This window comes from Polyodon spathula, chromosome 2 (genome assembly GCF_017654505.1).
Source record: "Polyodon spathula isolate WHYD16114869_AA chromosome 2, ASM1765450v1, whole genome shotgun sequence".
Taxonomy (NCBI): domain Eukaryota; kingdom Metazoa; phylum Chordata; class Actinopteri; order Acipenseriformes; family Polyodontidae; genus Polyodon; species Polyodon spathula.
In genome coordinates, this window is record NC_054535.1 from 101,838,294 (window position 1) to 101,855,469 (window position 17,176).

General features: G+C 37.6%; 1 protein-coding gene across 3 annotated transcripts in view; it reads left to right on the forward strand.

The window, feature by feature from the left end:
• LOC121305822 (RNA polymerase II elongation factor ELL2-like) overlaps positions 1–17,176 on the forward strand; it is a 45,828-nt gene that overhangs the window by 23,453 nt on the left and 5,199 nt on the right. For 2 of the 3 annotated variants that reach the window (XR_005948126.1, XR_005948125.1), the window contains exons 6-12: positions 3,902–4,026; positions 4,152–4,245; positions 5,034–5,598; positions 7,056–7,122; positions 7,933–8,104; positions 8,422–8,466; positions 9,113–9,277. Coding sequence is in view for 1 of the 3 variants with exons in the window: in XM_041237501.1 (XP_041093435.1) it covers positions 3,902–4,026; positions 4,152–4,245; positions 5,034–5,598; positions 7,056–7,122; positions 7,933–8,104; positions 8,422–8,466; positions 9,113–9,223 (1,179 nt within the window). In the remaining 2 variants the exon portion in view is untranslated. Of the gene's footprint in view, positions 1–3,901; positions 4,027–4,151; positions 4,246–5,033; positions 5,599–7,055; positions 7,123–7,932; positions 8,105–8,421; positions 8,467–9,112; positions 12,238–17,176 lie in introns of those variants that run through there. The other variant, XM_041237501.1, reaches the window with a different exon arrangement.

Below are 17,176 nucleotides of genomic sequence, written 5' to 3' on the forward strand. Positions count from 1 at the left end.
AACTTGTGAAATTTACTTTCAGACAAAATAGAAAAATATATAGGCAAAGTAAAATGGATACTGTACAAAGATCCTTTAGAAAAACAATGACGAGTGTCCACAGACACTCATCTGGTAGAAGCATGTGGTCCACAGATGAATCGTACAGCGTAGGTCTGTATCATGGCTGTGCGAAGTAGGCTGGTCTTCGCTGGGGACTCCCGTGGGTTTGGGAGGTAAAACCGGCAGAGGCTGTTTGTCCTCATTGCATTACAATGAACCCTGCTGACCAGGTGCCCAGTGTGCTCGGGGCAGACACCTGCAGGGCTGGCCTTTGTCCTCCAGAGGGTGGTAGCTTGCCGACATCCGCACTAGAGTTCCAGGGTGAAAAGGGAAGTTGGCTTGGTCGTGGGATTGGAGGACACCTACTGAACCTTCGGGTCTCCTGAGCCATATGGGGAATTGCTCCGGTGAGGAGGAAAGTGTGGGCATTCGAAATTAGGAGGGGGGGACACCAATTATAACTGAACACCTAAATAAAAAAAAATTAAAAAAACATAACAATTAAATAACAGTGCAATAGAAATAATTTATATATAGTATATTTATAAGTATATTTTCTTGCTGCCAAAACTGAGCATTTGTGTTCCATCTATTTTAAAATCCAATCTCTTAACAGTAAAAAGCTTTTTCTTATAAACTGCTAACAATCCAAGGTATTATAAGTCTAGTGTAATTTCTTTGCACTTGGGTAAGTCACTAGATCATGCCATCATTCTTGAGGTTTTAATAGGTCTTCATTGCACTTCTGAGTTATAACTTTACAGTATCATTTGTCTGATTTTTCTAATTGCATTATAGTCATCTTGCTTTACCTTGCTTCATAAAGCAGTAGTTTTGACAATGTTTAGAAGAGCTGTGAGGATCCTGAAATACTGTGCAGCCTGTCTTGTGACTGACAGGCAATGCTACCTGTGCAGCATGCTGCTAAGTCAGTGCACTCTAACAGGTTATTCTGTTTGGGTTATTTTTAGCAAAGGGCAGCTGATCAATTCCTTTGCAGAAATTAGGATGTATTCCTACTAGATTTTTTTTTTTTTTTTTTTTTTTTTTAGAATTAGATTTGCTCAAGTTTCAACTACAGCCATACAAATGTACTAGTATTTTGTCAGCAAGCTTTTCTTTCTTTACTCGTTTGGCATGGGTTTTTGTACAAGTGCCCAGTTGATTCTACAGTTGTACCGGAGGAAAGTCTGTCACTGTGCTGTTGTCCTGTTTGGCATGCTTATTATTGTTTAGGGGATTGCTTTTTCTATTTGGGATTATGGGATGAAAGCTGTAAAAAAAAAAAAAAAAAAAGTTTAAAAAAAAAAGTAACTAATGCAATGCATTTAAAATGAATATGTTTTTTCTTTTATGTAAAACAATGCTGTCACTGTTCCCTGAAATGTTTAAATATTTAACTTGCTACTGGGTAATTTTCATTGTAATGGCTTCCCAAAATTAGTTCAACCGACTATTGCTTTTTAGCGGGAATTTCAGCTTTTACGTTACCATGATCCATGTAACGGCTTCTGTTTTATCCGTACGAATAATAGACGAAATACAATCTTGAGGTGCGTTCATTTATCTTTGTCTTTATTTGTCTTTTCTGTACTTGTTTGAACTAATGAAACGTGCTGTAACAAATGTTATATATACAGTACACCCATGCTATAACGCCCTTAATTATAACGAAACCAGCTATACTGAACCTGCCCCGCACCACCCCCCCCCCAAAAAGATAATACACACACTGTCAGCGTCCTGGTCTGTACGCACCTATGCAGTGAAGTCAACTGTTTTGTCTTAATAAAAAGTATGTTATGTTGCAAAAATGCTAGAAACTATGTTAATTGTTTAAAAAAATAAGAGGAGTAACTCTGGCATATGTCATGAATATAGGTTGTCTTGAGGATCTGCCAGGATCATTTGGAATAAAAGCTCAGTTTGGGATTCCTGCATGTTGGATTAAGATTTGTTGCACTTTAAAACAATTCATGTCATTGATTTTGAATATGTTTAGCTTCAATTTGGGGATTTTGCTTTTTGAACTGCGTTAATGAATAGGCAGAATACTGCATACATGAGATGTACAGGTACGTGTAATTGTTTCTTTTGTTCACAATATCATCTTGTTGACTTATTCCAACAGTTTGTCATTCCTTTTGCTATAACAAGCCCCTCGATATAACAAACAAAAGGCTTAGATCCCAACAGGTTTGTTGTATTGAGGGTGTACTGTGTGTGTGTGTCGATAGATATAGAGCAACACCAAGCTATACTTGCACAGATAGGTAACTAGTGTCACTGTTTAATAAAACAAAGCCAATTTTTATTTAATTTTTTTTATGTTGGTTGATATCAGTTATTGTGTTATTACCAAGTTAATTTGTTAAATTGTACAGCATTTAAAAATGCGGTGAAAAGGCAGGGTGGGAGCATACATATTTATGAACAAACCAGTTAGTGTAACACGTTGCATGAATCTTTTAAATGTAGTGGTACCGTGCTGGAATTGGCTTGCATTTTCAGAACAGCTCGGTTGTGGTTGTAACCTCCTTATTTTAGGTGGTCATACAATGGATTAAACGATAATGTGGCACATATTACATTTTTTTAAATCGCTGCCTTTTTATAGGGGTGTAATTTTGTTAGTTACCAAAATCTCAGTCAACATCTGAAGACGAATGAGGGTAATTTCGTACCACTTAATTTGCACCGATGAAACATAAACTGGTCAACCGTACTGATGGCACATCAAATGCTTAATGTAAGATATGGTTGCATTCTTGTAGAATTTTAAAAGTAAAACAAAATAAATTTCGACAAGGAATTGCATTAGTTGCATTACTTAATTGAGCACAAGGTGGTTTCAATAATTATTGAATTATTACCTGTTCTTGCTCTGTTACTATATGGATACATTTACAATTGGGGGGGGGGAAGCTTTTCTGTAAAACTGTTCCTGTTAGCAAAGTACAATTCTGTCTGCCAGCTTCCCTTTGTAAGTCTGTAGAATAGAAATGTGAATAGTGCTTTTTTCTGTTGAAGGAGCAAGCTTGGGGTTTTGCACAAATACTGTGTTTGCATCAAAAACAAGATTTTTCTACTACATTCAATTATAGAGAGCAGCCAAGGTTGAAGCTGCTTCTGTTGTAAAACTAAAAAGAAAAAGGTTCAGTATCTGAACATGAATCTATTGGTGAATTTACTGTACTCAGACCTTTTATGTCTTGCTATATGTCGGTACATTGCATTTGTGTTCTTTTTTTTGCTTTTGTTTTAGTATAATGTAGTTGATCTATAAGAAGTTGTTGGTATATTTATCCTTAGGTACTGGTATGCAATTAAATGTTTTGTGTGGTGGGTGTACCTTCTAAGTAGCAAGCATGAGAATTTCACTGCAAGCCATGAACTGCTGACTCGACAGTTGCTCAAATAGCAGCATTTCAGCCATTGATCAGTGTGTCAGGCTTTGATTAAGAAGTCTGCCTGTGTCTGGTGCAATAAGGTCAGAGTACAGTATCTATCTGTTGCTGAGAATTTTTTTGCTTAAGGCTTTACAGTAATTGGAGGTTTAAATTGACAAGTCATCATGTTTAACAAAACATTGTTTGTCACCAAGTTTCTGCTTTAGTTTGTCAGTTGCATGTTGAACATTTTATAGCACTTTATAGCAGTGTGTTATCTTGTGATATAACTGAAGAAATGAGGCACGTACTGTAGCCTACAGCTTTAGGATGCTTGCAAAATCTGTTAATCGATTTTTATACAACTCCTCTCTGGTGTTGTAACAAGTCTTTTACAACAAATAACGATTTCGCTCAAAGTCCTTTAAGACGCTTATTTTCCAATCCTTTTTGTATTTGTTTTTCTGCAGGTAGCTAATCTTAACCCAAAGGATAACTCGTACACACTGAAGGAATATGTGTACAAAGAGATTCAGAAAGACTGGCCTGGATATTCTGAAGAAGACAAACAGCAGCTAGAACGTGTGCTTGCCCGGTACTTTAAAACAATAGACATTTAATTAAAGGAATACAATGCTGAATTGATGATACTACACAGGTCATTTTAAATAACGTAATAACGATTGTGTGTTCGTGTCCCCCTTCCTCTCTGCTCCACAGTAAATTGGGGCTGCCCTTGAATTCCACAGGACAGTCAGAAGCTCTTCCCTCAAGTCCACCCACAGATAGTGTTTCTGCATCTCTTCTCTCTCAGGTAATGTCATGTGCCAGAAAAGTCTTTCTGCCTGTTCAAGGCACAATTTAGTGTTAGACATGGGAAATTATATTAATAACATGCAAACAAATGTCAACTGTACATTAAAATGCTAATTTACAAAGGTCCCCACCCCATCTCTTTCACTGTACATTTTCAAATTGCCGTTACTGTATCTGTCCCCCACCCCTCTAACTGAAGCAACAACTGTGCATTGGGCAGAACACGCTGCTGTTGGGGTGGAGGCTAGTGGTAGGAAGTACCCTGTCAGGTAGTCTGAATAATAAACAGGCAGGCATGCATGCAGTTTTTGCATGAATATCCTTGTACATCTACAGAACCTTAATAGTTCATTCAAGTTACTAGGTTTTGTTTGCTGAAACACAAATTTTCTTCAAGTATTTACTGTTTGATTTGTTGGACCTCTGAACACAAAATGGAACACTTGTAGATTTGAGGTGAGGTGTCTTCACAGCAGGTTGGTTGTGCTAAAGGAATTCTCTATTTTGGTAATCCTTGTCTGCACAAAAGATACAACAGTGTAAATTGAAAGGTCCTGCAAGGAATTGTATTTTAAAGGGAGTATATGTTGACAGTCATTTAAAGAGCTATGTTTATTACTCAGTAAATGGTACTTAATGCAATGTCAGTTCAAGGAAGAAGCACTTAACTTCCAAAACTGACACTAGATACACTGTTCAATTACCCAGTGTTTGTTCATGTATATCTGTAAATCAGTATGCATAATGGTAAATTGTTAACTGAAATGTCCACTTTTATTTCTTCAGAAACGACTCCTGGAAGGGGACTTTATCGATCCTTTGATGCCGAAGAAAGCACGAATCTCCCACCTTACAAATCGCGTCCAGCCGACTTTGAACGACCCCTCGTCTCCACCTAGAGAACAGAAACCTTCATTAACTTCCTGTCCGGCCCCTCCACCTCGCCCTCCCCCTTCTCACCTCCCTGTGTCCCACCCACCTCTCCCCAACAATTCCAACTCCAACTCCCCCAGCACACCTGAGGGAGTGGGGACACAGGACCTCCCTGTGGACAACTTCAGTCAAAACAGGAACGCTTATGAGAACCAGCTGGACAAATCCACTTCTCTGACTCTCAAAGCGAGCCACGCTCTGCCTCTTCCACGTGTAACGAAGAGCTCAGAGCAGCCTCTAGTCACAGAATACAGCCTGCCGCAGAGCAAGACGTCCAAAAAGAAATCCAAAAAACACAAGGACAGGGAGAACAAGCATAAGAGTGAGAGAACTAATGAAAACCCCCCAAAAAAGCATGTTGAGGCTGAAATGGACACCACCCCACAGATGGAGAAAAACACAAATTCAGATAGAGAAGGTACACAAGCTGTTTCCTGATTTTAAAAAACCCTGCAGTAAACTGAACAGCAACGTAGGTGATGGCTGAGGATCCCTGTGCAAAATTATCAAAAATGAACCATTAAAGTATTGCGCTTATGGATTAAACAATGATTCTCAGCTCATTGGTAGCTGAAGTACTTCATACAGTTATCCAGTGTGGGGGGGGAACTTGCTCACTGGAAAGTTTGTACAGGTGCTTCTGGTAGAGTACAGAGCATTTGGAAAAGTACATGGCGTACTTTTTTAAAAGGATTTTTGTAAAGCACATGCCAACTTCCATGCTGAAGAATGAAGCCAGTCATTTGTGATTTTGCAATACAAATGGAGATAAATGATTCAGACTTATCCATTAAGTTTGCCTTGAATGTTTGTCCAAAAGTTTATTTTAAGTACTGTTAGATTATCCATTAACATGAACAATCCAGTTAATGTCCTTCAACTGGCTGTGAAATGCATGTACAAGGGGGGCTGACTATAGTAGCTTCGCTAGTCCAGGGCTTTAAAAATACTGAAAGAAAATGAAATACATTGAACGTTTTTGACTGGAAGTCTGCCTCAATGTCTTTTGACACTTTTTTGTTTTTTTAACATTTCTAAACCTTTAGATGCATTTGGTATGAAAATGCACTACTCTGATGCATTGAATTAAAAATATGAGAATTTTCTAGAGGATCCTGTATGCCATAGAAATGTCACCCCTGATATGAGTTAATTAACCATGTTATGAAGGAGGATGCTTCTTTTCACTAGAGCAAACACAGTTAAATGTGCAGCAGAGAAACTATTTAACTTCAAACAATATTTTCCTTTTAGGCTGACTTTGTAAATCTCTGTGCTGGATAGCATCAGCATGGAACATAGCCAGAAAGTTTCTAAAGATATGAGATGGAATTGCATCCAGTCCACAAAGTCTTTTCTGGCATCAGTGGAGCAATTCATGAATCATGTCATTCAATATATTAAAATATACTGGAGTGCTCCTTTTTATCCAACTAACTTGGTTAGCTGCTTTTCAACCTAAATATTTACAGTGCAGGGTACCCTTTTTAAAAGCTTAAGTTTTTACTATCTTTTTCTTGCATGTGTTTACTAATACTTTGTAAACTAAGGGACAGCGCAGATTGAAAAAAAGATTGCTCTTTTTAACAGTGTGTTGAGTTTTTGGTGTTAGGAAATTTGCATTACTCCATGTTGGACATATTTGCTAGTGACATTCCAGTGCTGCCTGTGCTCTCAAGATGTTGTGGATCACCAACAATGGAGCAAACTGGGATGCTAATTGAAAATGGCTGTTTTGAGTTTGGAATCATTTTTCTAGTGAGCTATTCGGTCACACTTTCAACTGAGTTATGTATATGTTGTGACCACCTAATTGGTTTGAATGAGTTTTTGTGTTACTTTGAGTTTACTGTAATACTTTTTCTTCTCTTGCAGAAAAGAGAGAGACTTGCACAGACTTGACTGAGCTCTCGTCAAGCACCAAATCGCCTGATTACTTGATGTAAGTAAAGAAAGGACTACTACTGTAGGTATCGTCATTTTTAACCTGCTTTTAAAAGCCCTTCAGAAAAGTGAGATCTTTGAATCGCTAGCAAGAAACACAAACTGTCATTTCATTTGTCATCCAAGTTCTTAAGGTGCGAGTATAGCATAGCAACATTGAGGATGTGATGCTAATTGTATTGAAGATATCACTTGAGTTTGAGATTCTCAATCTAGATCATTGTAATCTACTTTGGCATTGCTGTAAATCTGATCTTTGTTTGTCTGAGTTCTAAATTAGATTTAGTATGTACACTTGTGGCATGCTTTTCTACATGCTGTGTATGGAGGTCTTGGTGAAACTGGCATCAGTATTGTAGTTCATTCTTTGCACCTGGGTTATGTATGAAATAAGCCTTGAATGGTACAGTATTCTGCTAATTCCAGGTACAGCTATACTGAAGAGCAGGAAGTGCATTGTGGATTGTGTTGGAGTCTGCTTTGGCCATTGTAACAGAGGACTGCTATACCGCCTAATATAACTACAAACATGTTTGTAACTTGCACCAGAAATGTAGATGGCTAGTGTGTTCTGCAGTGCTAGCCTAATTCCTGTTGTTGACAGGCAAAAATAGCACCTGCAAATGTCATGTTTTCAAGACCTCAGAGTTTCAATGTTCATGGTACATCGTGTGTGTGTGTGGGTATGTTATATGTGTATATATATATAATATATATTAATATATATATATATATATATATATATATTATATATATATATTATATTATATATAATTTCTTTTTTTACATCTTTTTTCTTTTTAAACAGCAAATACACTGCAATTGTCTCCCTTGGTCAACGTCAAACGTACAAAGACGACTTCAACGCAGAGTATGAGGAGTACAGGAATCTGCATGGCAGAGTGGAAAGCATCACCCGACGGTTTGCACAGCTTGATGCGGAGCGCAAACGAGTGCCCCCTGGCACCAAGGAGCATCAGGTACTGACTTGAGGTCACTGGATAGTCTTCCTGGAGCCTGACTGAATTCATTGCTTCTAAGTATTCCTTACCTGATAGGAATTTCAGAGCCTGTGTTACTGTCATGTGAAACCTCTGATCCATTGCATTCGTCAAACAGCTATGGAAAGTGCCTGCATGTTGTATCTGGATCATTTTTATATTGGATTAGTGACTTTTACACTGATGTTAAATCCTTAATGCACAGTTACATTGTGCATCCCATTGAACCAAGTAGTTATGCTGTATACTTTAATTATTCTCCTCTAGGAAAGTAACATTGTATTTTTCATTCTCAGATTATCCATGAAGAAGTATTACAAGAATATAAGAAAATGAAAATGGTTTGTGCATTTTTATCTTTTTTTTTTAGTTTAGATGAGTAGTACATTTACCAAGCCGCCAGTTATTTCACACACACAACAGTGTTCGTCCTGTATTAAGTGGACAGATTGGCATTCATTTGACACTCTTGCCTGTTTGCTCTGTGAAATATAGTGCATAGTGCTCCTTATTTTATATGCATTTGTGGCAAAATATAGAAAACTTTAGTGCTGGCAATACAACAACTTTTACAAGCGCAAAGAAAATGTGTCTTAGACGTAATTAAAATGTGCTTAATGCTGCTGCTTATCTGTTGTCAACATTTGTCTGTCATTTTAAACGTGAAGACAGATCAATCTAATGGTTATAACCTTCGAGTGATGCAGGCTCCGAAGTGAGGGGTTTTTGTGGGGGGAGGGTGGCAGTAAGCTCTCTGGTTTTACTTGATTTTGTAGATAAATAAACCACATCCTGAAAGTAACTAGAATGTGTTGCAAGTGATTATTCTGGAGAATTAATTTATGTTAAGTACTTTGTTTTATTGGGACCAGGTAGTGGTCTGGATGGTGGTCTGCTTAACTAACTTCCACTCTGTACTGGATTAGCATTTATAAGACTTGAACTGTGGGGGGGGGAACTATTTATTTCTCTCTTCAATTTCCTTAGAGTTGTCCCAACTACCATGAAGAGAAATGCAGGTGTGAGTATCTCCACAACAAGCTGGCCCACATTAAGAGTCTAATAGCAGAGTTCGACCAACAGAGGGCACAGCCGTGACACTAAGAGCGCTGGGGCTGCTCTGTGGAGCCCCTGCTTTCTCCGGACGATGATGTGAATAAACAACGCTTATTTATTTAAAAAGAAATTCCAAAGTTACTCTAGAATTGGTATTACTGAAACTCTGTTTTAAGGAATACAAGTGTTTCAGGAATGGGTGACTTGAGTTACATTTATTTTCCTTATTTATGCTTTAATGTTTTCAGTTTAATGTTTTTCTTTTTGGGATTCCTGAGTAATTGAAAGCTGCTCTCCTCCCTCCCAGATTCCCTTTTATCCCTGTTTCCTCAAAGTAGACTTGTTTGTACAAAATAGTTGTATCTCCACATTGGGGATCCAATGGCTGAGAAGTGTGTGCAGAAACTATTAATGTGGCAAACCTTTTCAAAGCATAAATAAATACAAAGGGGGGGGGGGGCGGCACTAATGAAAAGGGGTTGGATAAACAAAGGTCTGTTCTACCTGTCTGTCTTTGATCTTATTAATGCAAACCCTTTGCCTTAAGTGGTAGGAGGTTTCAGAAGCAATTTGCACAAAAATGATAAAAACTAAAAAAAAGTGTTTGAAATTTGTTCTGGAGGGCATAGACTATTTGTGTAATATGGCACTAAACAGCCTATACTTAATTTCACAAAAGTAACCTTTTATTATGCTACGTCAACCCTTCATTGCAAACGTTGCCTTAAGATGTTTGCTTGTATACACTCTGTAGTAAAACCAATATCTACACTGCTTCCCAGTCTGTTGGACTAATGGGGAGCACATGGTGGCCTACCAAGTATGAGAGGGTGTGTGTGTGCAAGGTGGTGTGCTTGTGTGCATGCATGGGGGAAAGAAAAGTAAAAACAGGATTAAAAAAAAAAAAAAAAAAAAACTGCTGCTTCTAGTAGGCCCATACACTCAGGATAAACAGAGTGTCATTGTTGGTATTTTCCTGTAAACTTGTAACTTCCTTTTATGGAAAGGAAAAAGAAAGTTGATTTTTAAAGATCTATAGTTTGGAGTGTAAAAAAAAAATGTATGAAACCACGTAGGAGACATTTTTATACTGCTATATTTTTGAGAAGAGAAATTCTATGCAAAGAAGCAGTCGCCTACATGAACTGTGTATTTAACAAATGTGTCGTCCTGTTTGCCAGGATTTGCAGAGCAGATGTATTTAAAATATAGTGTGATCATCGAATAGCACAAACTTTGAGTTTGTTTTGTCTTTCTGTACTATAACAAAGTCTGTTTTTTTTCATTTGATTTGAACCATCAGAGTAAGTTTATATGGTAACACTGTTCTTGGGGTGGATGAACCTTAAGATTTATTCATTGTCCTTTTTTGTTTTGTTTCTTTTCAAAGTGCTGCCAATTGAAAAGGGAAGCATTGTGTTTACAAAACAATGTTCGAATGTTTGCCAAATTCCTTTTGGTATATCTAGTAAAACTGTTCACTCTCTAGTGTTAGCAAGGGTTTTTTGTGTATGAACCAGTAACCCAGAAAATGCACCCAGTTTCAAGTTGGATATTTGTGAGGAAATCAAATGTACATGAAGATTTGATAGGAATACCCGGCTGCGTTTGTGACAAATGTATACCAGACGGTGCAGATAGAAATGAACTGAGCTAGATGTCTGTTTATTTCACCACAAATGCATCTTTCTGATTGGAATCTGTAACCTTAAAATAAACTGAGGCTAAATGCACAAGGTACTTGCACATTTTGCAGCAAATGGAGAAGCATTTAGATGATTTGCTGACACACTACTTTTTGGAGTGGTTGCTCATAATTTTATGTGGATAGAGGTGTCGGTTAGTTATTGAGCCAGAATATTTATTGCTGAAAATGTGTAGCTTTAAATATGCAACTCATTTGATAGGGGGTGTTGTAATCCAACCACAGTGGAATTTCACACTAACTTGGTTACTATGGAAGACAGACCTGAGGTAACTGAACTTCACACAGCCTCGTTTAGTCTCTGCAGTAGACTACTCGTGGTTTTGTGTACTTGATTTGCCCTTGGCTTCTGTGCTATTGAAAGAATAGCAACTAGTTTAGGTAATTTAAAAAATTGAATTGTTGCCTTTTTACAATTTTTTTTTTTTTTTTTTTTAACGTTTTCTGGTTTACTGTGTTGAGCAATACACTGGTGCTGGAGAGTGCATTGTTGTTTTTTTTTTTTTTTTTTTATTTAATTAAATGTTCATCTGCACTAAAGGCTAGTCCAGAATTGTTCAGCAAAGATCATTGGTTCTGTCTTGCGCAAAAATATTGACTTGTATTTAGTTCTCTACCCTCTCAGATGTGCTGCATTAGTAACCAGCTCTTCAGTTCAGTCAGTTGTACAATGGGTTATATTCCAGTTGCAACCAGTTAAGGTGTAACATCTCAGTAACCCAGTCTCCTTCTATTAGACTGTTTCCAGAACAAACGTGATTGAACAGTGTTTACCTGGCCTTAAATAGCAAATGTTTATCCCCTTGCCTGTGACCTGGCAGAATCTCAAATAATATATGATTTATTTAAACCTTCCACAATTTAATATATTGTAATTATATATAGTGTTACATGGAGTTATGGACATTAAATGACTATAACTCGCAAATGTATTTTTTGTTTGTTTTGTGTAAGAAGCATTTCAAGGTTGTGGGGTTTTTTTTGTTGTTTTTTTCTGTAATTTTTTTTTATTTTGAGTTAGGAAAATGGACAGGGTAAAACCAGCACAGTGCCGCTGGCAATTAAAAAAGGGGCACATATCTTTAACTGCCCGGTTTAGTTCAGTGTGTGTCTTAAGCCTGAATTCACTGTGATTCTGGTAAGTGCAATGTGGTATTACCTGGTAGCATAAAACCCCACATCATGCCAGTCTTATTGTATTGTTTTTATTATTCTCAAATGAGAATCCTTTCTTGTGAGCACTAAACCAGTCCAGTTCATTAAATCTCTGAAGGAAACTAAAAGCAATTGGCAAGAAATTTAAACATTTTGCTTTTTCAAAGTTGCAGTGTTCCACTAACAAATCCACTTTCTTAATATACATTTTATCACCCTAAAGAAGTGTGCATTTCCTTTTGCAGTACATTTAAAATGTGTTCATTCACAAACTCTAATATCCTGGAATCTACTTACAGCTATGGCCAAAAGTCGAATAAAACCTGCTGAATGTTTTCCATATACTTTAATTAAAGTGTTACATTTTGAAATCTAACATGATTTGTAGTTTATTTTGATTTACATAATACATTAAATAATCTACATTATGTTCATTTAGTGTGTGTATATAAAAAATAAAAAAAATTCAATCCTAAACTTTTTGCCAGAGCTGTAGAAAAGGGGGTGCTGTGACTTCTGTTCATTTCACTCTTATTTTTTGGTCGTCCCTTAACTGTTCACATTGTCTCTAACCACAGCCAGTGTACTGTATTCAGGCTTGTGTTCTTGGCTGATGTACAGTGTGCCACCAAGTTGGCATGTTTTCCACAGCAGCTTTTGAAGTCTTCATCCTGCTAATTGGCACATGTGATGCAGATTCCCTTTCTTTCATCGATCCTGGTGGAGAAAGCTGCAGTATATGCCAGCACTTCTACATTTTTGGAAAATAACAGCTGTGACCCTTGATGTAGCAATATGAAGGAATAAGCAATTAAATAACTGGATTTAGGAGGCAGTCTAAAACCTGGAAGTGTTCTCTCAATTCAGAAAAGGAGTGTATAAATAAAAGTGCTAATGGTGATTTTCATTACTCCAAACATTTAAGCCATTTCTTGTTTGGGCCATTAGATTTTTTGAAAAGAAGCTGCAGAGCAGGAAATTTTTATGAGCCAAGGCTGCCCTTTTGTTTATGTATTGCAACAGTTCAATAAAATGTCTACTTTTGCACATGTGTGTCTTGTTGTTAATGGTCTGGAGTGAAAGGGAGAGGAGCGGGGTTAGTTCATGACAAAGGTCTTGGGGAGCGGGTCATGTCTCTTGTAGTAGCTGGGCTAAAGCAGGACTTGATGCTGTATAAAAATAAATAAGTTCAATTTAAAGGTGAAATGGCTTTCATAGTAAATATTGTAATTTTGGCCATGTCTTGCAAAACTCCCATCTTCTAGACCATTCTTGTTTTAAGCGTCAATACTGTGACTCCCACTGTTCAGATCAGTCTCATGGAGAATGCTGTTGGAAATACTGCACTCATCTGCCCTGTGACTTTTCCTGTTGCTGAGTGTTTAAACTCACCCTCCCATTCACCAGAGAGCAAACAGGCTTCCTGGTGCAACACATGAACTAAAGATGTTGCTTTATGCAAATCCATTGCTCAGCAGTTCAAGCACTTCTCATAATCTTGCATTTATTATTTGATTTCTTAGATCAAAAGGGGGACAATGTGAATATATTTCAATATGATATGATTCCCATTTAGATTTTTTTTTTCTGAAAATGTCACATTTCCATTATTTGCCTTGTCCTTTTATGTTGTGTAGTTTGAACGTATTTCAATTTTGTGCTGCAAAAATATTATTTTCAGGACGTATGTTTAGCATATTCTTTTTTTATAAAAAACATTTGAGACTTTTTTTTTTAAAAACGCCCACTACATAACCATTCCCATTTTACAACCACTATACGTATAGTTTTACAATTTCCCATTCTTACAGGCTGTACATTTTGCCATTTCCCTCATTAGTAATTTTTATTGAATTTATTTTTAAACTTTTTAAAATTATTTTTGTAGTTCAGTATGTATGGGCAACTCTGGTCCTAAAGGGCCATTGCTTTCAGCTTACCTTTTTTTTTTTTTTCCCAAGTAAAAATTGATTGGAACAAAGTCCCGGTTAACCGTTTAATGGCACCTATGTGTTCAACTGAGTAACTATATAGATTAGGTATGAACAAGGTCTAAGTTTGGAATGCAGCGGAACAGCCACAAGTGAGCAGCACTGCAGTCACCCTTCTGACCAAAATAAACAAAAGTCTCCAGGCTGAGTCAGTATTTAACAATAACCCTAAGTTCATAGTAACAACAAGTGGCTAACATCAAGAGTAAGTTGCTTTGAATATCCTTTTAATTGCATTTTCACATTTCCTGGGACTCAGTAGATTTACATTCAAAGCATGTGACAGTGAGACCTTTCAACTGGTAGCCCTGTCTACTCTATAAAAATGTGGAGAGGGTGGGGCTGACAGATGGCATTATATAAAAATTTAACAAACAGGGCCATGGTAGCTCAGTATTGGAGCAGCAGAACATGGAGCCACTTATAAAATAGTAAGAGAAATTATTATTGGAGCTTTTACTTTAAGTTACTGGAATTGAAAATAGAGCTGGGTGATTATCAGAAGCTGGATTAAGTCTTCATATCCACATAGATCCTGGCCCTTCAGATACTCTGCTTTTTTTTTTTATTTTATCTCCATTCCATATGAGAAAACAAGTCCAGTTCCCCCAAAATACATTTTCTCTGGTTGAACTCCAGATGTCCTGTGGTGTTCTTCTGCAGCAGAGCATGCACCCATTGGCCTTGTTGAAATACCGCAGTAGGTTTGAGTGTCACGCAGCACGAGTGAGCTCGCATATGGAAGAAAGCTTAACTGCTGTCTATTGTCTAATTTAGCTGGAACATCTCAAGTGTAAATAAATCAATAAAGTAGCTACAAAGTCCATGTGCAGCTGGGTGGACAAAAAGGAAAACCTACCTTTACAAGTAACCCTTTGCCTGAAGTCCTATTAGGTTTGTAGAAAAGGCCCAGAGAAGTGTCTCAGTTTACAGTGCTGGAATTGGGCCCCACTGGAAACAAGATCCCATGGGCTGGAGGTTAGAGCTGACCATTAGTTGCCTTTTACCAGCTAGCAGTACAGTTAATCTTGCTGGGAGTCCTGATACACTGCCAATACAGCCAGCCAGTCTGGCAGCGTGCTGCATTCACCAGTTGTAGACTTTGCTCTATTTCCAGCTTTTTTTGACATTTGGATTTTTCTTCCAGAGATATATTTTCACCAGATGTAATGTAACAAAATAGATTGCAATAAATTTGTTTTTCTTAAGCTCTTATCATGACTGAGTAAAAAAAAAAAAAAAAAAAAAAAAAAAAGGCAATATATACCTGAACATTCTTTTAAAATGTGAAAGAATATTCAAAACATGAAAAATCTATATTTGCTCCAACGCTAATAATAATAAAAATAATGTCTGACACTTGGATTTATCGAAGACTGTTTTGTGCTTTTTTCACATTGACTGCATGTTCAAGAAATGCATTGTTATTTGTGCGACAGATTTCCAAGTATGGATAGTATCTGTCAGGGCCTCCTGTTTTGGGTGATAGATCAGGGAGTCTCAAGGTTTTGACAGTATCAACAGAAGGTCCCTTGACTGTAATCCTGCTTCAGGGACAACCTAGACTCCCCCAGGTACCTCAATCCTGACGCAAAGAGCAAACCACTTACTGTGCCAAATCGTGTACTGGTTTTGTGTGGAGTAAAGTCCACTAAAGGCTGGTTCATGTGACAGTCTTGTAACTACTGGGAGGTGGTCATGTGACACAACCAGCTCCAGCTGAAGAAAAAAAACTCTGTGACCACACCCCCAGGATCGCCAGGCAACTAGAGAGACTAGAATTCTCCCTGTTAAAGTATGAATCAGTTAAGGGTTTAAGAGCACTGAACTGAACTGAGCCCAAATCTCCAAATGTGAGCGTATTATTGTTAATGGTAAGTTCATATGCAATAGCCTATTTATAAACAAAAATGACCAGCAAATATTTGATCCCTAGAAGGGATTATCAGCTCTCTGTCAGTTATATCATTGAAATGGGGTTCTATTTGTTCAAAGGCGCTTTTAAAGATGTTGCGGTAGTAATGTTTAGCAAAGGAGATCAGGTTTACCAGTGACACAAAATGAGCAGCATTGGTTGACTTGTTAGTTAACTCATTGTCAATAGTAAATACACTTTTAAAAGCAACTCTTAAAATACAGTGTGGCCCTCTTTTTTATTTTTCTCAGTATTAAGACATTCATCTAGTTTTTCAAGAGGGCCCCACCCTAGTGAGAGCAAACAGAGGCAATACATTAAAATACATTAAAACAATGCATATAACAGACCATATAACGTACCAGGGCAATGCTTAAATAGGTGGAATTAAATATCAAACTTGCACGCCATGTAGGACCACAGTCAATGTCTTCCAAAATTGGTTACCACTATCAAAAAGGTATATATTAACCAATGTTCAAACAGATGTGTGGTGGAATCAACACAGACATCCTCAAATCAGAGCAGGTAGCCTTCTGTTTAGCTTGGCAGCAAACAGGTTAAAAGGTATAGTAACTAAAGCTGAGGGAACACAAAGCCACCTTGTGGCTTGGAACAGAGTTTTGGGAGACTAGGTTTCAGGCCTCTGAATGACACACTAGGGGAGACTTGGGGGTTTAATACAACAAAGTTACATCAAATTAGGTCTCACTGGCTCCTGGAACCAGGTTTCCAACCATAGTTTCTGAAAAAGTGGCTTTGTGTTCCTTCAGCTTTAGGATCTAAAACCCGTACAAATCCTTTACTTGTCTATGAACCCTAAGTCTAAACTCAAAACACTATGGAGCCTGTCATCCATGGCAACCTGCAGGTTTTACGAGTCCCCCTGTGCTCTATGCACTGGACAGAGTTTCACTGTTAGAGAGATAGGCAGAAAGTGTCATTCACCTGCCCCACAGAATCAGGAAGCAGAAATGAAAAACTGAGTTATAAAGTAAAATACAGAACAATACAGAGAGCAGAATGGCAACTGATCGATGGATTTTAAAACCTATAAGACGAGACTACAGAACATCGTCAACATGGTGAAAAACAAGTCTCGTGGATTTGTTTTCTAACAGGTGTCATCCATGTCTTTGCAGAGGCTGCCATCTGGTGGCAAGATAAAGTAATGACTTTGACCCCGAGAGGCATTCCACAACAGGATTGATAGATACACAGTTTTAGGG